At 39.4% G+C, this 17,875-nt stretch overlaps 1 protein-coding gene and 1 long non-coding RNA gene across 2 annotated transcripts; one reads left to right on the forward strand and one right to left on the reverse strand.

Annotated features, from left to right (window-relative positions):
* Nucleotides 1-1,258: 1,258 nt before the first annotated feature.
* LOC116556795 lies at nt 1,259-17,663 on the reverse strand. Its single transcript, XR_004271161.1, has 2 exons — nt 17,505-17,663; nt 1,259-1,431 (listed from the first exon to the last, which is right to left on the reverse strand). It is a non-coding gene; the product is annotated as an uncharacterized LOC116556795 (long non-coding RNA).
* Nucleotides 8,221-10,473, forward strand: LOC116556794 (melanoma-associated antigen B6-like). The gene has a single exon (XM_032286169.1). It carries the CDS (start codon nt 8,310-8,312, stop codon nt 9,531-9,533), a length of 1,224 nt encoding a protein of 407 aa, XP_032142060.1. The 5' UTR covers nt 8,221-8,309; the 3' UTR covers nt 9,534-10,473.
* Nucleotides 17,664-17,875: the final 212 nt, after the last annotated feature.

A 17,875-nucleotide genomic window follows, 5' to 3' on the forward strand; every position in this document is an offset into this window, starting at 1 on the left:
AGTAACTTTGTCGAAAATCAAATGATCATAAGTATTTGAATTGATTTTTGGGCTTTCTATCCTGTTCCACTGGTTAATGTGCCTGTCTCATGCCAGTATCCTACTGTTTTGATTATAATAAGTTTATAATATATTTTGAAATCAGAGTGGGATGGCTCCATCATTGTTCTTTTTGCTCAAGATTGCTTTGGCTTTTCAGGGTCTTTTCTGGTTCCATATAAATTTTAGGATTGCTTTTTCTATTTCTCTAAAAAATGACATTGGTATTTTGATAAGTATTGTATAGAATCTGCAGAGAGCTTTGGGTAGTACGGACATTTGAACAATATTCATTCTTCTAACCTATGAAAGCCGGATATCTTTCCATTTACTTGAATCTCTCCAATTTCTATTACCCATGTTTTATAGTTTTCAGTGTACAGCTCTTTTACCTCTATTGTCAAATTTACTCCTTAATATTTTATTTTGGATGCTATTGTAAATGAAATTGTTTTCTTAATTCATTTTTTGGATACTTCATTGTTAATGTATAGAAATGCTACTGAGTTCATATGTGATATTGTAACCTGAAATCTTACTGAATTAATTTATTAGTACTAACAAGTTTTATGATGGTCTTTAGGGTTGCCTATATATGAGATCATATCATCAGCAAGCACAGATATTTTCACTTCTTCCTCTCCTATATGGATGCCTTTTATTTCTTTTTCATTTCTAATTACTCTGGCTAGGACTTCCAATACTATGTTCAATAGAAGTGGCAAGAATAGGCATCTTTATCTTGTTCCTGATCTTAGAAAAAACTTGTAACTTAACATCATTTACTATAATGTAAGAGGTAGGGTTGTCATATATGACTTTTATTGTGTTGAAGTCTATTTCTTCTATACTTATTATTTTTAAACTATTTTTTTAGATACAGGGAGAACATACGAAGTTTTTTTACATGGAAATTATACACGATGCTGAGGTTTGGAGTATGAATTCCATCAGGTAGTGAGGTAGTGAGCATAGTACCCAGTGGGGTGCTATGAATTCCCAGGTAGTGAGCATAGTACCCAGTAGGTAGTTTTATAACCCCTAGTGGTCCATAGTCTCTTCTGTTCCCATATTTAAGTTTGTGTGTGCTCAATGTTTAGAACCCACTGATAAATGAGAACATATAGTATTTGGATTTCTGTTCCTGCATTAATTTGTTTAGTGTAATGGCCTATAGCTCTGTCCATGTTGCTGCAAAGGACATTATTTCATTCTTTTGTATGGCTGGGTAGTTTTCCATGGTGTATAGGTACTATATTTTCTTTATACAATCTGCCACGGATGGGCATCTGGGTTAATTCCATGCCTTTGTTATTGTGAATAATGTAGTGATGAATGCATGAGTGCATGTGTCTTTTTTTTAGAATGATTTATTTTCTTTTGGGTATATACCTAGTAATGGAATTCCTGGGTCTAATAGTGGCTCTGTTTTAAGTTCTTTGAGAAACCTACAGAGTGCTTTCCACAGTGGCTGAACTAATTTGCATTTCCACCAATAGCGTATAAGCATTCCCTATTCTGTGTGGCCTTGCCAGCATCTGTTTTTTTTTTGTTTGTTTGTTTTTCTGTTTTTTTTTTTGACTTTTTAATAGTAGCCATTCTAACTGCTATGAGGTGGTATCTCACTGTGGTTTTGATTTGCATTTCTGTGATGATTAGTGATGATGAGCATTTTTTAAATGTTTCTTGGCCAGCTGTGTGACTTCTTTTTTGAACAGTCTGTTCATGTCCTTTGCCCATTTTTTAATGAGGTTATTTGATTTTTACTTGTTGACTTGTTTAAGTTCCCTATAGGCTCTGGCTATTGGGCCTCTGTTGGATGCATAGTTTGTGAATATCTTCTCCCATTCTGATTTCACTCTCAGACTGAACATTGTTGGTGTAGCTTGTCTGCTTGCTTTGTTAATAGTTTCTTTTGCTGTGCAGTAGCTTTTAGGTTTAATTAGGTCCCACTTATCTATTCTTGTTTTTGTTGCATTTTTTTTTGGAGGGGAGGACTTAGCCAAGGCTAAATGCCAAGAAAAGTATTTCTTAGGTTGTCTTCCAAGAGTTTTATAGTTTGAAGTATTACATTTAAATATTTGATCCATTTTGAGTTAATTTTTGTATATGGTAAATGTTAGGGGTCCAGCTTCAATTTCCTGCATATGGCTAGGCAGTTATCCCAATACTATTTATTGAATAGGAAGTCCTTTCCCTATTGCTTCTCTTTATTAGCCTTGTCAAAGATAAGGTGGTTGTAGGTATGTGTCTGTATGTCTGTTTTCTATTCTGGTACATTGGCCTATGTGTCTGTTTCTGTATCAGTACCAAGCTGTTTTGATTACTGTGGCTTTACAGTATAGTTTGAAGACAGGTAGTGTGATGCCTCCAGCGTAGTACTTTTTACTTAGGAATCCATTGGCTGCTCAGACATTTTTTGGTTCGAGTTGTATAACAGCTTTTTCTAATTCTATGAAGAATTATATTCAAAGTTTGATAGGAATATTGATTCTTTTAATCCATGAGCATAGAATGCTTTTCCATTTATTTGGATTGTCTCTGATTTCTTTCAGCAGTGTCTTGTTGTTCTCCTTGTGGTGATATTTCACCTCTTTAGTTAGTTGTATTTCTAGGTATTTCATTTTCTTTGCGACTACAATGAATGGGAATTTGTTCTTGATTTCACTCTCAGCCTGAACATTTTTGTGAATAGAAATTCTACTAATTTTTTTGCATTGATTTTGTATTTTGCTACTTTATTGAAGTCATTTATCAATTCTAGGAGTCTTCTGGAAGATTCTTTAGGATTTTTTAGGTATAGAATCATATCGTCAGTGAAGAGATATAGTTTGACTTCTTCTTTTCCTTTTTAGGTGCCTTTATTTCTTTCTCTTGCCCAATTGCTCTGGTCAGGGCTTCCAGTCTATATTGAATAGGAGCGGTGAGAGCAGGCATCCTTGTCTTGTTCCAGTTCTGAAGGGGAGTGTTTGTAGCTTTTTTCCATTCAGTATGATGTTGGCTCTGGGTTTGTCATAGATGGCTCTTATTATTTTGAGGTAGATTCCTTCTATGCCTAGTCTGTTGACAGTTTTTAACATGAAAGGATGTTGGATTTTATCAAAAGCTTTTGTTCAACCTATTCAGGTCATCATGTGGTTTTGTTTTTAGTTCTGTTTATGTGATGAATCACATTTAGTGATTTGCATATGCTTAACCAGCCTTGCATCCCAGGAATGAAGCTTACTTGATCATAGTGTATTAAACTTTTGATGTTCTCCTGAATTCAATTTGCTAGTATTTTGTTGAGGATTTTTATATCCATGTACATCAGGAATATTGGTCTAAAGTTTTTTTTTTTTTTTTTTTTTTTTTCATTGTGTCTCTGCTAGGTTTTGGTATCAGACTGATGCTGACTTCATAGAAATTAGTTAGGGAGGAACCTCTCCTCCTTGATTTTTTAGAATAGTTTTAGTAGAATTGGTACTAGTTCTTCTTTGTGTGTCAGGTACATTTCGGCTGTGAATCCTGGTCCAGGGCCTTTTTTGGTAGGTAGCAGCTTTGTCTTTGTCTAGTCTCTGGGAAGATCTTGCCAGCTCATACATCTGTCAGGGTGTTGGGTCCACTGCAGCTAGAATCCCAGAGGTCTGTGGTGGGAGTAAGCTGTCCCCTAGTCCCTTCACTCACCCCTTCCCCAGGCACAGTTCTGGGCTAGGAACCAGTTACAGCATTCAGGCACCCCACGTGGAATTTCTAGCTCTCTCTCTCTTCAGCTTCAGCAACTGAATCTTTTCTCTATCAACATTGAATATTTTCTCTCCAAAGATTTGTTCAAATTATGTTGGTGTAGTCAAAACTGTGGTCTCTCTCTGTGGGAATGGCACTTCCTGGCTGCATTTAATCAGTCATTTTCTCTTCTAATATTTACTTTATTGAGAGTGTTTTATCATGAAACGATGTTAAGTTTTGTGAGAAGCCTTTTCTGTATCCATCAAGATGATCATTTTTGGAAAAGCTAAAGACAAAATTGAATCAACAAACCTAGACTAACAAATTTTAAAAAATTAAAATAAGCAAAATCAGAAATGAAACAGGAGACATTATATCTGACACCACAGAAGTACGAAAAGGAACATAAGAGATTATTATTACACACCAACAAATTGAATAACTAAAACAAATAAATGCATTTCTAGAAACATCCAATCTATCCAGACTGAATCAGGAAGAGGTAGAAAATATGAGCTAAACAGTAACAAGTGAGGAGATCGAATCAGTAATTTAAAAGTATGTCTGCAGAAAAAGCCCAAGACCTGATGGTTTCACTGCTGAATTCTACCAAACATTTAAAGAACTAATAGCAATCCTTCTCAATTTCTTCCCAAAAACTGAAGAGGAGGAAACACTTTCAACTTGTTTTATGAGGCTGGCATTTGCCCTAGTACCAAAGCCAGGCAAGAACAATGGAAGAAAAGAAAACTATGGACCAGTATTCCTGATGAACACAGATGCAAAAATCCTCAACCAAATACTAGCAAACTTAATTCAACAGAAAAGATCATTCAGTATGGTCAAGTGGGATTCACTCCAGGGATGCAAGAATGGTTCAACATACAAGAATCGATAAATGTGATATATCATATTAACCAAATGAGGAACAAAATCCATATAATTACTATAGTTTTTTAAAAAATTCTTAACATCTAGGAGAGTAAGTCCTCTTATATTTTGGCGATTTGCAAGTCAATTTAAGTTTAGAATCAGCCTGTTAATTTTCATACACAAAAATCTATTGAGTTTCTTTGACAGAATCATATACTGTAGATTCTATTTGCAGAGGATGAACATGTTTATAATATTGAATTTTTCTTTACATAAATGTATAACCATTCTCTGTGTACTTACTTTTTATTTATTTATATAAATAGCTGTATATGTACAGATTACATATAGTCATATAAATAGGCACTAGTATTTTGATGATATTTTGATTAATTTCATTTTTATATTGTTTGTTGCTACAGAAACAAAATACATGTTTATATTTTGCCCTTATGTGCACCAACTTTAAAAAATACTTTTATTGATAGTTTTTCGTTAGTATTCACACACCTACTTTATAATAATCTATTAATGATAGTAATTGTCCTTTTAATTTTCTGATCTCTATCCCTTTTATTTTTCCAATTTCTATTAAAGAACTATGTAGTATCTTGATTAAAAAGTTAAATAGAAATGATGACATAAGGCATCCTTTTCTATATTCTAATTTTAAAGTAAAACCTTTCAATATTTTCAAATTACATATGATGTTTACTGTTGTTTTGTATATATTATTTGCCAGATTTAAAATATGTATTTTTAAGCATGAATGAACGTTAGTTTAAAACATTATTCTGTATTGGTTTATATGTAATTTTTCTCATCTATGCTGTCTCTGACTTATGTCTGTCCTTGGACCTTCTTGCCCTGAGGTGTATTCCTCAAGCCTCCCCTTCTTTACTCTCCATTATAAAATGCCTGACTCCCATTTCTTATGCTCTGTGCTCTTCAACACCTGGATGTCAGCTCAGTTCAGCCAAAAAGTGGAAAAGCTGGAGATGAAAGCTCAGGAGACTAGAAGTGCCCAAAGTTTTTTACCTTCTTTCTCCCTGCAGCAGGTGGCTTCTTCAATGGATACATCTTCTCCATGGCTATAATTTCCTTCATTATTTGTCAGCCATGATTTCCGATCCTGTTGACCACAACTCCTACATTTCAGTAATAATGTATTTTCTCTTTCTTCCTCCAGCTTAGAGGTCGGAGTGCCTTCCTTGAGTTGATAGGTATTATTTGTTCCACTGTTATTGGCTGACTTCTCCAGGAACCTATTTCCTGCATTTAGAGTGGTTCCTGTTTCCTGGATAATCTTTGACTGTTAGAGTTGGCCAATTATATTGATTAATTTCTTCATAAGAAACCATCATTTCACTTCTAGAAAAAAACACTATTACATGTAAATGTGTATGTGTGCATGCATGTATGTACATGTTTGTGTTCAAATTCTGTTATATAAATATGTATTTTATATATAAATGTAAAGTGTATAATATACATACATATTTTATATATTCAAAAATTCTAAGAGCATAATGGAGAGATTTATTGAACTTTTACAATCTTTGAATGCTACACATAAAGTGCCATAGTACTACTATGCGAAAAAGTCCAAATGGTACTGAAAAGAATATTATAACTTTAAATATATTTATCAAAAAAAGTAAAACCTACAAATGATTCAAAGGCTACAGAAACAATGGCATAATATGCCCAAATAAGTAAAAGGTAGAAAATAATGATGATAAATGCAGAAATGATGAATTAAGAAACAGTACAGTCAACTAATGAAAGCCAGTTTATTCAAAAGATTTATATAACAGTTTATATAGTATGACATTTCAATAACATTTATTAGATTTATATAAAAAACTTTAAGTGTTATCTATTATGAAAAAAAATGGAAATAAGTGATATTAGTTAAATAAAACTAGAAAATTTATGTACAGAAGAGTTTTAAAGATTATAAGAGAACACAATAAATACATTTACCATTACATCAGGAAAACAAATAGCAGACAAGAAAAAGGTTCTAAGTATAGAACTATTTTAGACAGAATAACCATTCTGCAGCCCCTAATGGATTAGTTGATAAAGTGGTAATCCTCAATGACCGCCAACATGACCACAAAGGTGATAACAGACATTGTGTATCTCTTAATTGAAGTACACAATGTTGCCTTTAGAGTGGTCTTGCCAACAAACCAACAAATAAATAAACCTTTATCCAATCAATCTTCTTACTATAACTATTGATCATTGTTGTTGCTGAGTACTAGAAGGGGTCCCATGAAGCCCCACCCCTACTGTCAGTCTTGGAGGGTCCCGGCATGGCTTCCGGGTTCAGGCTCCACCTTACTTCCTATTCTGGACTCTCAGGGAATGAGATCTTTGATCTCCTGTTGACTGATTAAGCTCAGTAGTCAGAGAAGTCCAAGGGTCCACTAATAGCCCCAGAAAGAATTTTATGTGAATTTTCCGGGAGTCACCCCACCCACAGAACACACGGAGAGTGGCAGAGCCCCGCCCCTGCTGTTATGCTGGGAAGGTCAGGGGGGCATGGCCGGAAGTGGTTCCCCAACTTCCGCCGAAAAAGGCTGTTGCGCCAGAGCCTCAGTCTGAAAAGCGCTGTGTCAGGTCTGCAGAAAGAGGCATCCTAGATCTCAGTTGTCTAGTGAGTATCCTGACCTAGAACTGGGGGACATTGCCCGACAACCGTAAATCCCTTCTCCCTAAAAAAAAGGCGGCTCTAGAGAGCCCTGTCCCATCTTGCCCCTGAGCCGGTCCCTGAGGAGTCCGCAAGCATGGCCGCTAGGCCCAAAGTGCATTCACTTTTTCCGTCGGGTTGAACAGCATGAAGGCCTCGGTCCAAGGCTGGTGGACTCAGATCAGGAGGGAGAGAAATCTCAGGCATTCCATAGTTAAAAGAGAATCCTCCTTAAGATTGAGGGGACTCCATGCCCCAGAACGGAGTGACACTGAACTCTGCTGCTGACGTCAGTCTGGGGTCCCGGCAGGTGTCTAGAGACTGAAGTGCATTCTCACTTTGTTCCCGTGAGCGTCAGAGAAGTAGGGCCCTGGTTGTAAGATGGCAGCAGGTCAGTGAGGGCGATTTCCAGGTTGTGGGAAGAGCCGGGGTGAGGAGTCTGATTACCGTGGGGACAATTCTCACTAAAACAGCAAGAGCACTCAAATGTCCCTGCTGTTGTTGGCCATAGGCAGTCTGGGTGTCCTTGGAATGAAATGTTGGGCAGAAGTGCTTCTTTATTTCCTCCTCGTTAGTATTGTAAAAATTCCTAGTGTCAATTTTAGAGCTGCAGAGGAGCATGGGCCTCTGGGTCTTGTCAATTTTTATGATGATCCTGAATACAAATATAGAGGATCAGGCGCTGAACAGAGGGGCCCCCATTGCCAGCCCCTGCTGTCACCTCAGTAAGCCCCAAAATGGGCTGTCATGCTACAGTCTAATACTCACTCTTAACTTCCTCCTGAGTTCCAAGGATACAAACTTACCAGGAGAATAGGAGTCCTGTGAATTCCTAGAGCAATTGTTTCTCAAAAACCTGTAAATGGGCCCTGGTTAAAGCCAAGATGATCGCTCTCCGCTGAAGGTGTTGATGTGATGTCACTCTCTTCTATCCAGGTGCCAGCCTTCCTGCCCACACTCCTACCTGCTGTCACAGGCCACAACCATCATGCCTCGGGGACAGAAGAGTAAGCACCGTGCCCGTGAGAAACGCCGAGAGACCCATGGTCAATCTCAGGGTCTCACAGGTCCCCAGACCACTGCAGAAAAGCAAGAAGAGCCCCGCTCTTCCTCTTCTTCTTATCCCGTTTGTCAGGGTGCTCGTTGTAAGACTTCTGATTCCTCCGTTCCGCAGGAGTCTCAGGGAGCTTCACCCACTGGCTCTCCTGATGTAGGTGTTTCATGCTCAAAATCTGATGTGGCTGCCAAGGATCAAGATGAGAAAAATGCAAGCACCTCCCCTGATGCCTCCATTCCTCAGGGGTCTCAGGGAGTTTCACCCACCGCCTCTCTTGATGCAGGTGCTTCATGCTCAAAATCTGATGTGGCTGCCAAGGGTCAAGATGAGAAAAATGCAAGCACCTCCCCTGATGCCTCCACTCCTCAGGGGTCTCAGGGAGTTTCATCCACTGCCTCTCTTGATGCAGGCGTTTCATGCTCAAAATCTGATATGGCTGGCTTGAATCAAGATGGGGAAAGTGCAATCACCTCCCAGAGAGCTGCCTTCTTTAAGACCACAGATCGAGATCCTCTAAACAGGAAGGCGAGTGCGTTGGTGCAATTCCTACAGGAGAAGTTTGAGAAGAAAGAGATCATTTTGAAGGCAGACATGCTGAAGCGTATTAGCAGAAAGTACAAGGAATACTTGCCTGAGATCCTCAAGAAAACCTCCAACCATTTGGCAGTGGTTTTTGGCGTTGAATTGAAAGAAATGGATTCCAGCGGTGAATCCTACACCCTTGTCAACAAGCTGGGCCTCTCCGGTGAAGGCATTCTGAGTGGTGTTAATGGGCTGGCGAAGTCGGGTATCCTGGTGTCTCTCCTGAGTTTCATTTTCATGAGAGGGAACCGTGCCACTGAAAAGGAGGTCTGGGACTTCCTGGGTGTTTTGGGGATCTATGACGGAATCACGCACTCAATCTATGGGGAGCCCCGGAAGATCATTACAGAAGATTTGGTGCAAGATAAGTACCTGGAGTACCGGCAGGTGTGCAACAGTGATCCTCCATGCTATGAGTTCCTGTGGGGTCCACGAGCCCATGCTGAAACCAGTAAGATGAGAGTCCTGAGAGCTTTGGCCAGTATCAATAACACTGCCCCCGGTTCCTACCCACATCTGTATGAAGAGGCTTTGATAGATGAGGTAGAGAGAGCGTTAAGACTGAGAGCTTAAAGGCAGGGCTGGCACTGTTCTCTTGGCCAGGGAACCTTATAGGAGTATATCCTATAGATCCACTTCTAGGGAAGTCTGAAGTAGAATTTGTGCTTTATTCTAGAAGAGAGTAGTGAGCTTTATAAGTAGTGCAGTATAGTAGAGGCTGGAGGGAAAAAGATGTGTATCTTTCTTTTATCCTGTTACACATGAGCAACTTACAGATTTATGTTTTGCTTTTATTAATTTTCAAGATTGTTCCTGTTAAGTGAAGGTTTATTTTGCTTCATACTATAAATGTATCAGTAACATAGCTCTCACATTCATAGCTGTTTAACCAATTTGGAAGTTATGGTTTTGGTATTAATAAAACAAAATCATACACCATTCATATTTTCTTTATAATTCAAAACTAGATAACATGGTAATAGAGAAGGGATTTTGATATGAATCTTAAAGAACTCCACAGTAAACTAGTTGACACCATAATAGGATGAGAAAGCAAAGTAAAAACGGAAATGTAAAAGTTGCCTAATTCTTGGTTTGCCTTATTCCTTATTTCTTTTAATATAAATAAAGGATGCTTGGATTCATTTAGGTTATTACAGAGTGCTGTTAGTTTGTTTTGTTCTACTGCACTTCATATTCTGTCACTGACTGCATAAAAAAACAAAAAAACTCTGATTGGAGAGTGGTATTTTCTGGGTTTAAAATAATCATATGAAATGCAGTGATCAATGTAAGCCAGAATGAGTACACTAAAATCCTTTTGAAACAAGGCCGCTAAGTTTAAAAACTTTCCATAGGCTTTTATTGTTTCAGACACTTTCAAGATGTGATAATTGTGTTTCTTAATATATCATTAGGAAAATTAAAAATTAATATTGTGTAAAAACACATATTATGGTAACTGCCATTTATTACTATTTCCTACTTAGTATGCCTTATTTTTTATTTTTATATTTTTATTTTACTTTAGGTGCATACTATATCTGGCATTTCTCCCCATGTTATCCCCTGCACCCTCCCCACCCCCATCCCTCCTCTACCCCCCCAACTACCCCCAGTGTGTGATGGTCCTCTCCCTGAGTCCACATGTTCTCATTGTTCAACATCCACCTATGAGTGAGAACATGTGGTGTTTGGTTTTCTGTTCTTGTGTCAGTTTGCTGAGAATGATGGCTTCCAGACTCATCCAGGTCCCTACAAAGGACACGAACTCATCGTTTTTTATGGTTGCGTAGTATTCCATGGTGTATATGTACCACATTTTCTTTGTCCAGTCTATCATTGATGGGCATTTGGGTTGCTACCAGCTCTTTGCTATTGTACGCAGGGCTGCAGTGAACATATGTGTGCATCTGTCTTTATAGTAGAACGGTTTATAGTTCTTTGGGTATATACCCAGTAATGGGATTGCTGGGTCAAATGGAATTTCTATTTCTAGATCCTTGAGAAATTGCCACACTGTCTTCCACAATGGTTGAACTAATTTACACTCCCACCAACGGTGTAGGAGTGTTCCTATTTCTCCACATCCTCTCCAGCATCTGTTGTCTCCAGACTTTTTAATGATCACCATTCTAACTGGTGTGAAGTGGTATCTCAATGTGGTTTTGATTTGAGTTTCTCTAATGATGAGTGATGATGAGCATTTTTTCATATGTTTGCTGGCTTTATATATGTCTTTTGAAAAGTATCTCTGCATATCCTTCACCCACTTTTGAATGGGGTTATTTGTTTTTTTCTTGTATATCTGTTTTAGTTCTTTGTAGATTCTGGATATTAGCCCTTTGTCAGATGGGTAGACTGCAAACATTTTTTCCCATTCTGTTGGTTGCTGGTTCACTCTAATGATGGTTTCTTTTGCTGTACAGAAGCTCTGAATTTTAATTAGATCCTATTTGTCTATCTTGGCTTTTGTTGCCATTGCTTTTGGTGTTTTAGTCATGAAGTCCTTGCCTATGCCTATGTCCTGGATGGTTTTGCCTATGTTTTCTTCTAGTGTTTTTATGGTATTAGGTTTTATGTTTAAATCTTTAATCCATCTGGAGTTAATTTTAGTGTAAAGTGACAGGAAGGGGTCCAGTTTCTGCTTTCTGCACATTGCTAGCCAGTTTTCCCAACACCATTTATTAAACAGGGAATCCTTTCCCCATTGCTTGTTTTTCTCAGGTTTGTCAAAGATCAGATGATTGTAGATGTGTGGTGTTGCTTCTGGGGCCTCTGTTCTGTTCCATTGGTCTATGTCTCTGTTTTGGTACCAGTACCATGCTGTTTTGATTACTGTAGCCTTGTAGTATAGTTTGAAGTCCAGCAGTGTGATGCCTCCAGCTTTGTTCTTTTCACTTAGGACTCTCTTGGCTATGCAGGCTCTCTTGTGATTCCATATGAAGTTTAGAGTGGTTTTTTCCAGTTCTGTGAAGAAGGTCATTGGTAGCTTGATGGGGATGGTGTTGAATCTATAGATTACTTTGGGCAGTATGACCATTTTCATGATATTAATTCTTCCTAATCATGAGCATGGAATGTTTTTCCATCTTTCGTGTCCTCTGTTATTTTGTTGAGCAGTGGTTTGTAGTTCCCCTTGAAGAGGTCCTTTACATCCTTTGTTAGTTATATTCCTAGGTATTTTATTCTCTTTGTAGCTATTGTGAATGGGAGTTTTCTCTTGATTTGGATCTCAGTTTGTTTGTTATTGGTATATAGGAATGCTTATGATTTCTGCACATTGAATTTTGTATCCTGAGACTTTGCTGAAGTTGTTTATCAGTTTGAGAAGATTCTGGGCTTAGACAATGGGTTCTTTTAGATATACAATCATGTCATCTGCAAATAGAGACAGTTTCACTTCCTCCTTTCCTAATTGAATACTCTTTATTCCTTTTTCTTGCCTGATTGCTGTGGCTAGAACCAGAGCTAGAATCTCCAATACTATATTGAATAGGAGTGGTGAGAGAGGGCATCCTTGTCTTGTGCCTGATTTCAAAGGGAATTCATCCACCTTTTTCCCATTCAGTATGATATTAGCTGTAGGTTTGTCATATATAGCTTTTATCATTTTACGATACATTCCATCGATACCTAGTTTATTGAGCGTTTTTAGCATGAAGGGCTGTTGAATTTTGTTGAAGGCCTTCTCTGCATCTATTGAGATAATCGTGGTTTTTGTCTTTGGTTCCATTTACGTGATGGATTACGTTTATGGATTTGCATATGTTTAACCAGCCTTGCATCCCTGGGATGAAGCCTACTTGGTCGTGATGGATAAGCTTCTTGATGTGCTGTTGCAATCTGTTTGCCAGTATTTTATTGAAGATTTTTGCATTGATGTGCATCATGGATATTGGCCTGAAGTTTTCTTTTTTAGTTGAGTCTCTGCCTGGTTTTGGTATCAGGATGATGTTGGTCTCATAAAATGAGTTAGGGAGGATTTCCTCCTTTTGTATTGTTGGATACAGTTTTAGAAGGAATGGAACCAGCTCCTCTTTGTATGTCTGGTAGAATTCAGTCTGCCTTATTTTTTATAGATAGTACTTACACCCCAAAATTCCTACAAGATAGGGTTTAGCAGACCCACTTCAATATGAATAAATTGCAAATATCTAAAAGTTCATAGGCTTGTAATTGACACAGCTGGGACTAGATCTCTGGTCTGGATTCACCTAGAGCCCACATTTTTCCAGTCCTCTCAGCCTGAGCCAGACTTTGTGTCTTTTAATTCATTTTTCCTCTCACTGCCCTAACTGTTTATCAGAGCATTAAAAGGACACAGTACCCAAAGCACTTCTTTGGAATATACAACTAGAATAATAATAATGCTGAATACATGACTAGTAGAAATTAAGAAAAGATAATATTCAGTGACAGTATGATCATCTACATATGCAACATCAAATAACCTGATAAGATCAGGAATTCCACAAATCATCCTGCACTTCCCTTTCCCCACAGAAATTAAATATACACAAAGCAAAGTACATAATAGGCTAAATCTGGCTGTTGAAGCAAAAGAATATATCAGTGTGTTGTTTTTACTGATAGTTCGCCACCTGTCCTGGGCCTCCTGGCTTGTGGTACAGCTTCGCCGTCTCATACAAAACCTGGGACAGGGAGCCATTGTCTGCAAGGTTTGCAGTAGGGAACCTGTTCAATAATTTGCAGTTGTGTGACATTTCCCAGCAGTCAAAGAGAAAGGAAGATGAGAACCCCATCAATGAGGATTCTGGAGACCAATGCCTCAGAATATAGGGGTCACTGAAGGACCAGGCCCTGCCTACTCTCAGATCTAGAAGGCCCAAGCTATAGCTATAAGCTAAAATTTCTCTATTTATGTAAGTCTCTCATGTATAAAAGAGTCCTGATCTAAGGGTGGTGTGTTCTGGTTAGTGGGAAGAGGATATCAGTCTCTGAAAACTCTCAAGATGAGGACTCTGAATGAAATATGAGGAACGATCCATCCAGAACAGTAGGGACTCCTAAAACTTTATTTTTCTTTTTGCCTTGGCTGGCCATAGTCAAGGCTATCTGGTTGAGGTTCCCCCTCTTTTTCCCTAGGGCTTCTACTAGTACTTCAGGGAGATAAAGGCTTTGATCTCATGTCAGTAGCTCTGATTCTGCTCATGAAGGAGATCGTAACAAGCCTACATTGGATTTAAGGTGAGGACACTGAGGTAGCCAACAAGTAGCACCCTGACGTCCCTCTCTGGTTTCTCAGTAAAAGGCAAGCTTTGGCTTGAGGCTGACAGACTCAAATTAGTAGAGGAAGGACTTCCACATCCCCCAATCAATGTTAGAAACCTGAGTGAGAATTGAGGGAGCCACTGACTCCAAAGCAGTGGAAAAGGATTCTGACCCTGCTATTATTCCTCAGAAGATCCTGAATCACTGTGGCCAGATGTGGCTGTCCCTAACTTCCAGTTGTGACATTCCAGGAAGATATGGCCTTGGTCTGAGCAGTGTGGCCTTAAGCACACAGCAGTGTGGAAGGTGGAGTTTCAGATTTGGTTAGGTAGGAGTCAAGTTAAAGACACTGAGGGAGGATAGAGACCACTCATCCCAGAACAGAGGGAATGCACAGTGTCCTGTCCCTATTGTCAGACCTACGAGGACCAGGGAAGAGCCATCAGGCTAAAGTGCTTGGTCTGAGGCTGGTCATCTCATCATAGAGAACGTTATCAGCTTGAGCCAGGAGTCAGGGCAAGGATGATGAGGAAGGAGCAGAACATGAAACATAACAATGGAGGCAGCATATCATCTCTCCCCTACTGTTAGTCCTGGGAGATTGAGGGAGAAATGTCAGGCAGGGCAAAAGCACCCCTCAATTCCTTCTCAGAGTGACAGAGAAATGAGGGCCTTATTCAGAGTGGGACAGTAACGGGTCAAGAAAGGGAGAAATTGTGGGCACTGTCATGAGTCAAAATGAAGAATCTGGGCGAGCACTGGTGAGGCCAACCATCATGAGGCCCCAAAGTGCCCGCCACAGCTTTCTGTCTTGGGAGAGTACAGGCAGGTATGGCCAAATAAGGCTGCCCTACTTTCACTCTACTAGGTCATGGAGAATTCTGGGCCTAGCTATGAGGAAATACCCTCCGGTCAAAGAATAGAGGAGCTGTAGGTCCATCTAGGAGTCAAATTGAGGACCCTGGGTGGAGACCAAGGTGATCACACTCCTTCCCCACAATAGAAGGGGCAATAAAATGTCCAGCCCTCACCCTGGCTTTCAGCATTTCAAAGCCCATAGCAGGACGGTCAGGTAGAGGCTTCCCCAGTGTTTTATACTGGTCCAAGGGAGGTGAGATCCTTATTAAGAATGTGAAGCCAAGACAGAGCGGAAAAGGGGTTCCAGGCCCTATGCAGAGCCAAGATGAGAACTCAGAATAAGATCTGAAAATCTAGTGATCCCAAGACAGAAAGGATCCCCTACAGTTGTCACCCCTGACAGTGGAGGTAGGCTGAGGCACCCCCTTACTTTTTTCAGTTCCAGGGGGATTTGAAGTGTGAACGTCAGAGCAGCACAAGAAAGAGGTATCAGGCCCTGCCAACAATTAGCATAATAATCCTGAATGTCAACTGAAATTACTCTCCAACCCCAAAACACAAAGAATCCCATAATCAGTCTCAGCTGCCACCCTAGTAGGTCCCAAGCTGGGCTGTCAAGCTGTAGCCTAAGACTCACTCTAACTTGCTTCATGGGGTTCTCAGAGGACAGGTTGACTGGGAGAACAAGTGCCCCATGGGCTCTAGAGCAGTGATTTCACAGAAACCTGGATTGGCAGCCTTGGTTAAAGCCAAGCTGGTCACTCCCTGCTGACGGTGCTCACACTATTTCATTCTCCTTCCACCAGGTGCCTGTCTCAGCAGCCATCCTATTCACACTTCTGTCTGCTGTCCCTGCCTATAGTCATGCCTTAGGGTCAGAAAAGTAAGTTCCACACTCATGAGAAATGCCACTAGGGTCTCCAGGGTGCTCATTTCACTGCAGAAGAGGAGGAGTCCCTCTCCTCCTTTTGTCCTGTTTTGAGGAGTGCTCCTCAGATCTATCTTGCTACTGACATTCTCCAGGAATCTCAGAGGGCCACCTTCATCATCACCGCTTCTGTAGATGTTTCATGCACAAGATCTGATGAAGATGCCGAGAACCAAAATGAGGAAAAGCCAAGCACCTCTCCAGTAGCAGCCTCCACTTGAGCTCACACAGCGACCTTCTATTCAATAAGGGAAGATTGTTGGTATTCCTGCTACAGTAGTGTAAAATAAAAGAGCCCTTTACAATCAGCATTGCTGAGGGCTGTTAACAAAACAGTCATTTCAATGCTTCTTTCAGTGAACTGGATATCCCCAACAACAGGAGTCTGAGTGGTGATAAAGAGTTTCTTAAAGTGGTATCTTGATGATGCTTATGGAAATAAGCTTCATGAAGGGTAAGTGCACCACAGAAGAGATCTGAACATTTCTGAATAAGATTTGGATGTATGCTGTGAGAATGACTTCATATATGAAGGGTCTAGAAAATAGTTTGGTACAGAAAAGTGCCCAGAGTATCAGCAGGTATACAACAGAGGTCATCTACACTATGAATTCCTGTGGAATCCAAGAGCCCGTGCTGAAACCAGCAACATGAAAAACCGATGACTTTTAGGCAAAGTCAATGATATCTTCCAGGAGTTTCTTCTCATCCCTTTCTATAAGGATTTGAGACAGGAGTAAGAGAAAGCCTAAGGAATGGATGTAGCCAGAACTGAGGCTAACGCCATGGCCAGCGCACATTTTGGGGCTACAAACAGCAGTTTCTCCCATGTCAAGTGAAGGTGGTGGGAGATTCTTCACCCTTTTGAAAAATAATGCAGTTAATGTTCTACTTAGTAGAGAACCTAGGCAGGACTGAAAAAATATATAGTTTATATGTTCTGTGTGTTTCTGTTCTATGTGAATAACTGGATTTCTTTTGTTTTCAAATATTGTTTCATTTTATTTATTTTTTCCTTCCAACTTTTTAGGTTCAGGGGATGCATGTGCAGAATTTGTACATGGGTAGATTGCAACTTGCTGTGGTTTGATGTACAAATTATTTTACCACTCAGGTAGTAAGTATAGTAACCAACAGGAAGTTTGCAATCCTCATCCTCCTCCCACCCTTCCCCCTCAAGAAGAGTCCAGGGTTTAACATTCCTTGTGTCTGTGTTTACTCAGTGTTTAGCTTCCACATGTGAGTGAGAACATGTGGTACGAAGTTTCCTGTTCCTGTGTTAATTTGCTTAGGATAACAATCTCCAGTCGCATCCATGTTACAGCAATGGACCTGCTTTTGACCATTTTTATGGCTGTTTAGTATTTCATGACGTATATGTGGCACATTTTTTTTATCCCATTCACTATTGATGGGCATCTAGGTGGATTCCATGTCTTGGCTATTGTGAAAAGTAATGTGATAAACATATGCATGCACATCTCTCTATGATAAAAATGCCTTATATTCCTTTGGGAGTATACCCACTAATGGGATTGCTGGATCAAATGGTAAACTCTGTTTTAAGTTCTTTGTGAAATGTCCAAACTGCTCTTCACAGTGGCTAAAATAATTTACATGCCCACTAGCAGTGTATAAGTGTTCCCTTTTCACCACAACATCACCAGCATTTATTTTTTTCATTTTAAAATCATAGTCATTCTAATTTGCATGAGATGGTATCCCATTGTGGTTGTGATTAGCATTTCTGTAATGATTGGTGATGTTGAAAATACACAAATCAATAAATGCGATTCATCACATAACCAGAAGTAAAAGCAAAAACTACTTGATCATCTTAATAGATACAGAAAAAGATGTTGATAATATTCCACATCTCTTCATGTTAAAAATC

This window comes from Sapajus apella, unplaced genomic scaffold (genome assembly GCF_009761245.1).
Source record: "Sapajus apella isolate SASKATOON/1434 unplaced genomic scaffold, GSC_monkey_1.0 scaffold17, whole genome shotgun sequence".
NCBI lineage: Eukaryota > Metazoa > Chordata > Mammalia > Primates > Cebidae > Sapajus > Sapajus apella.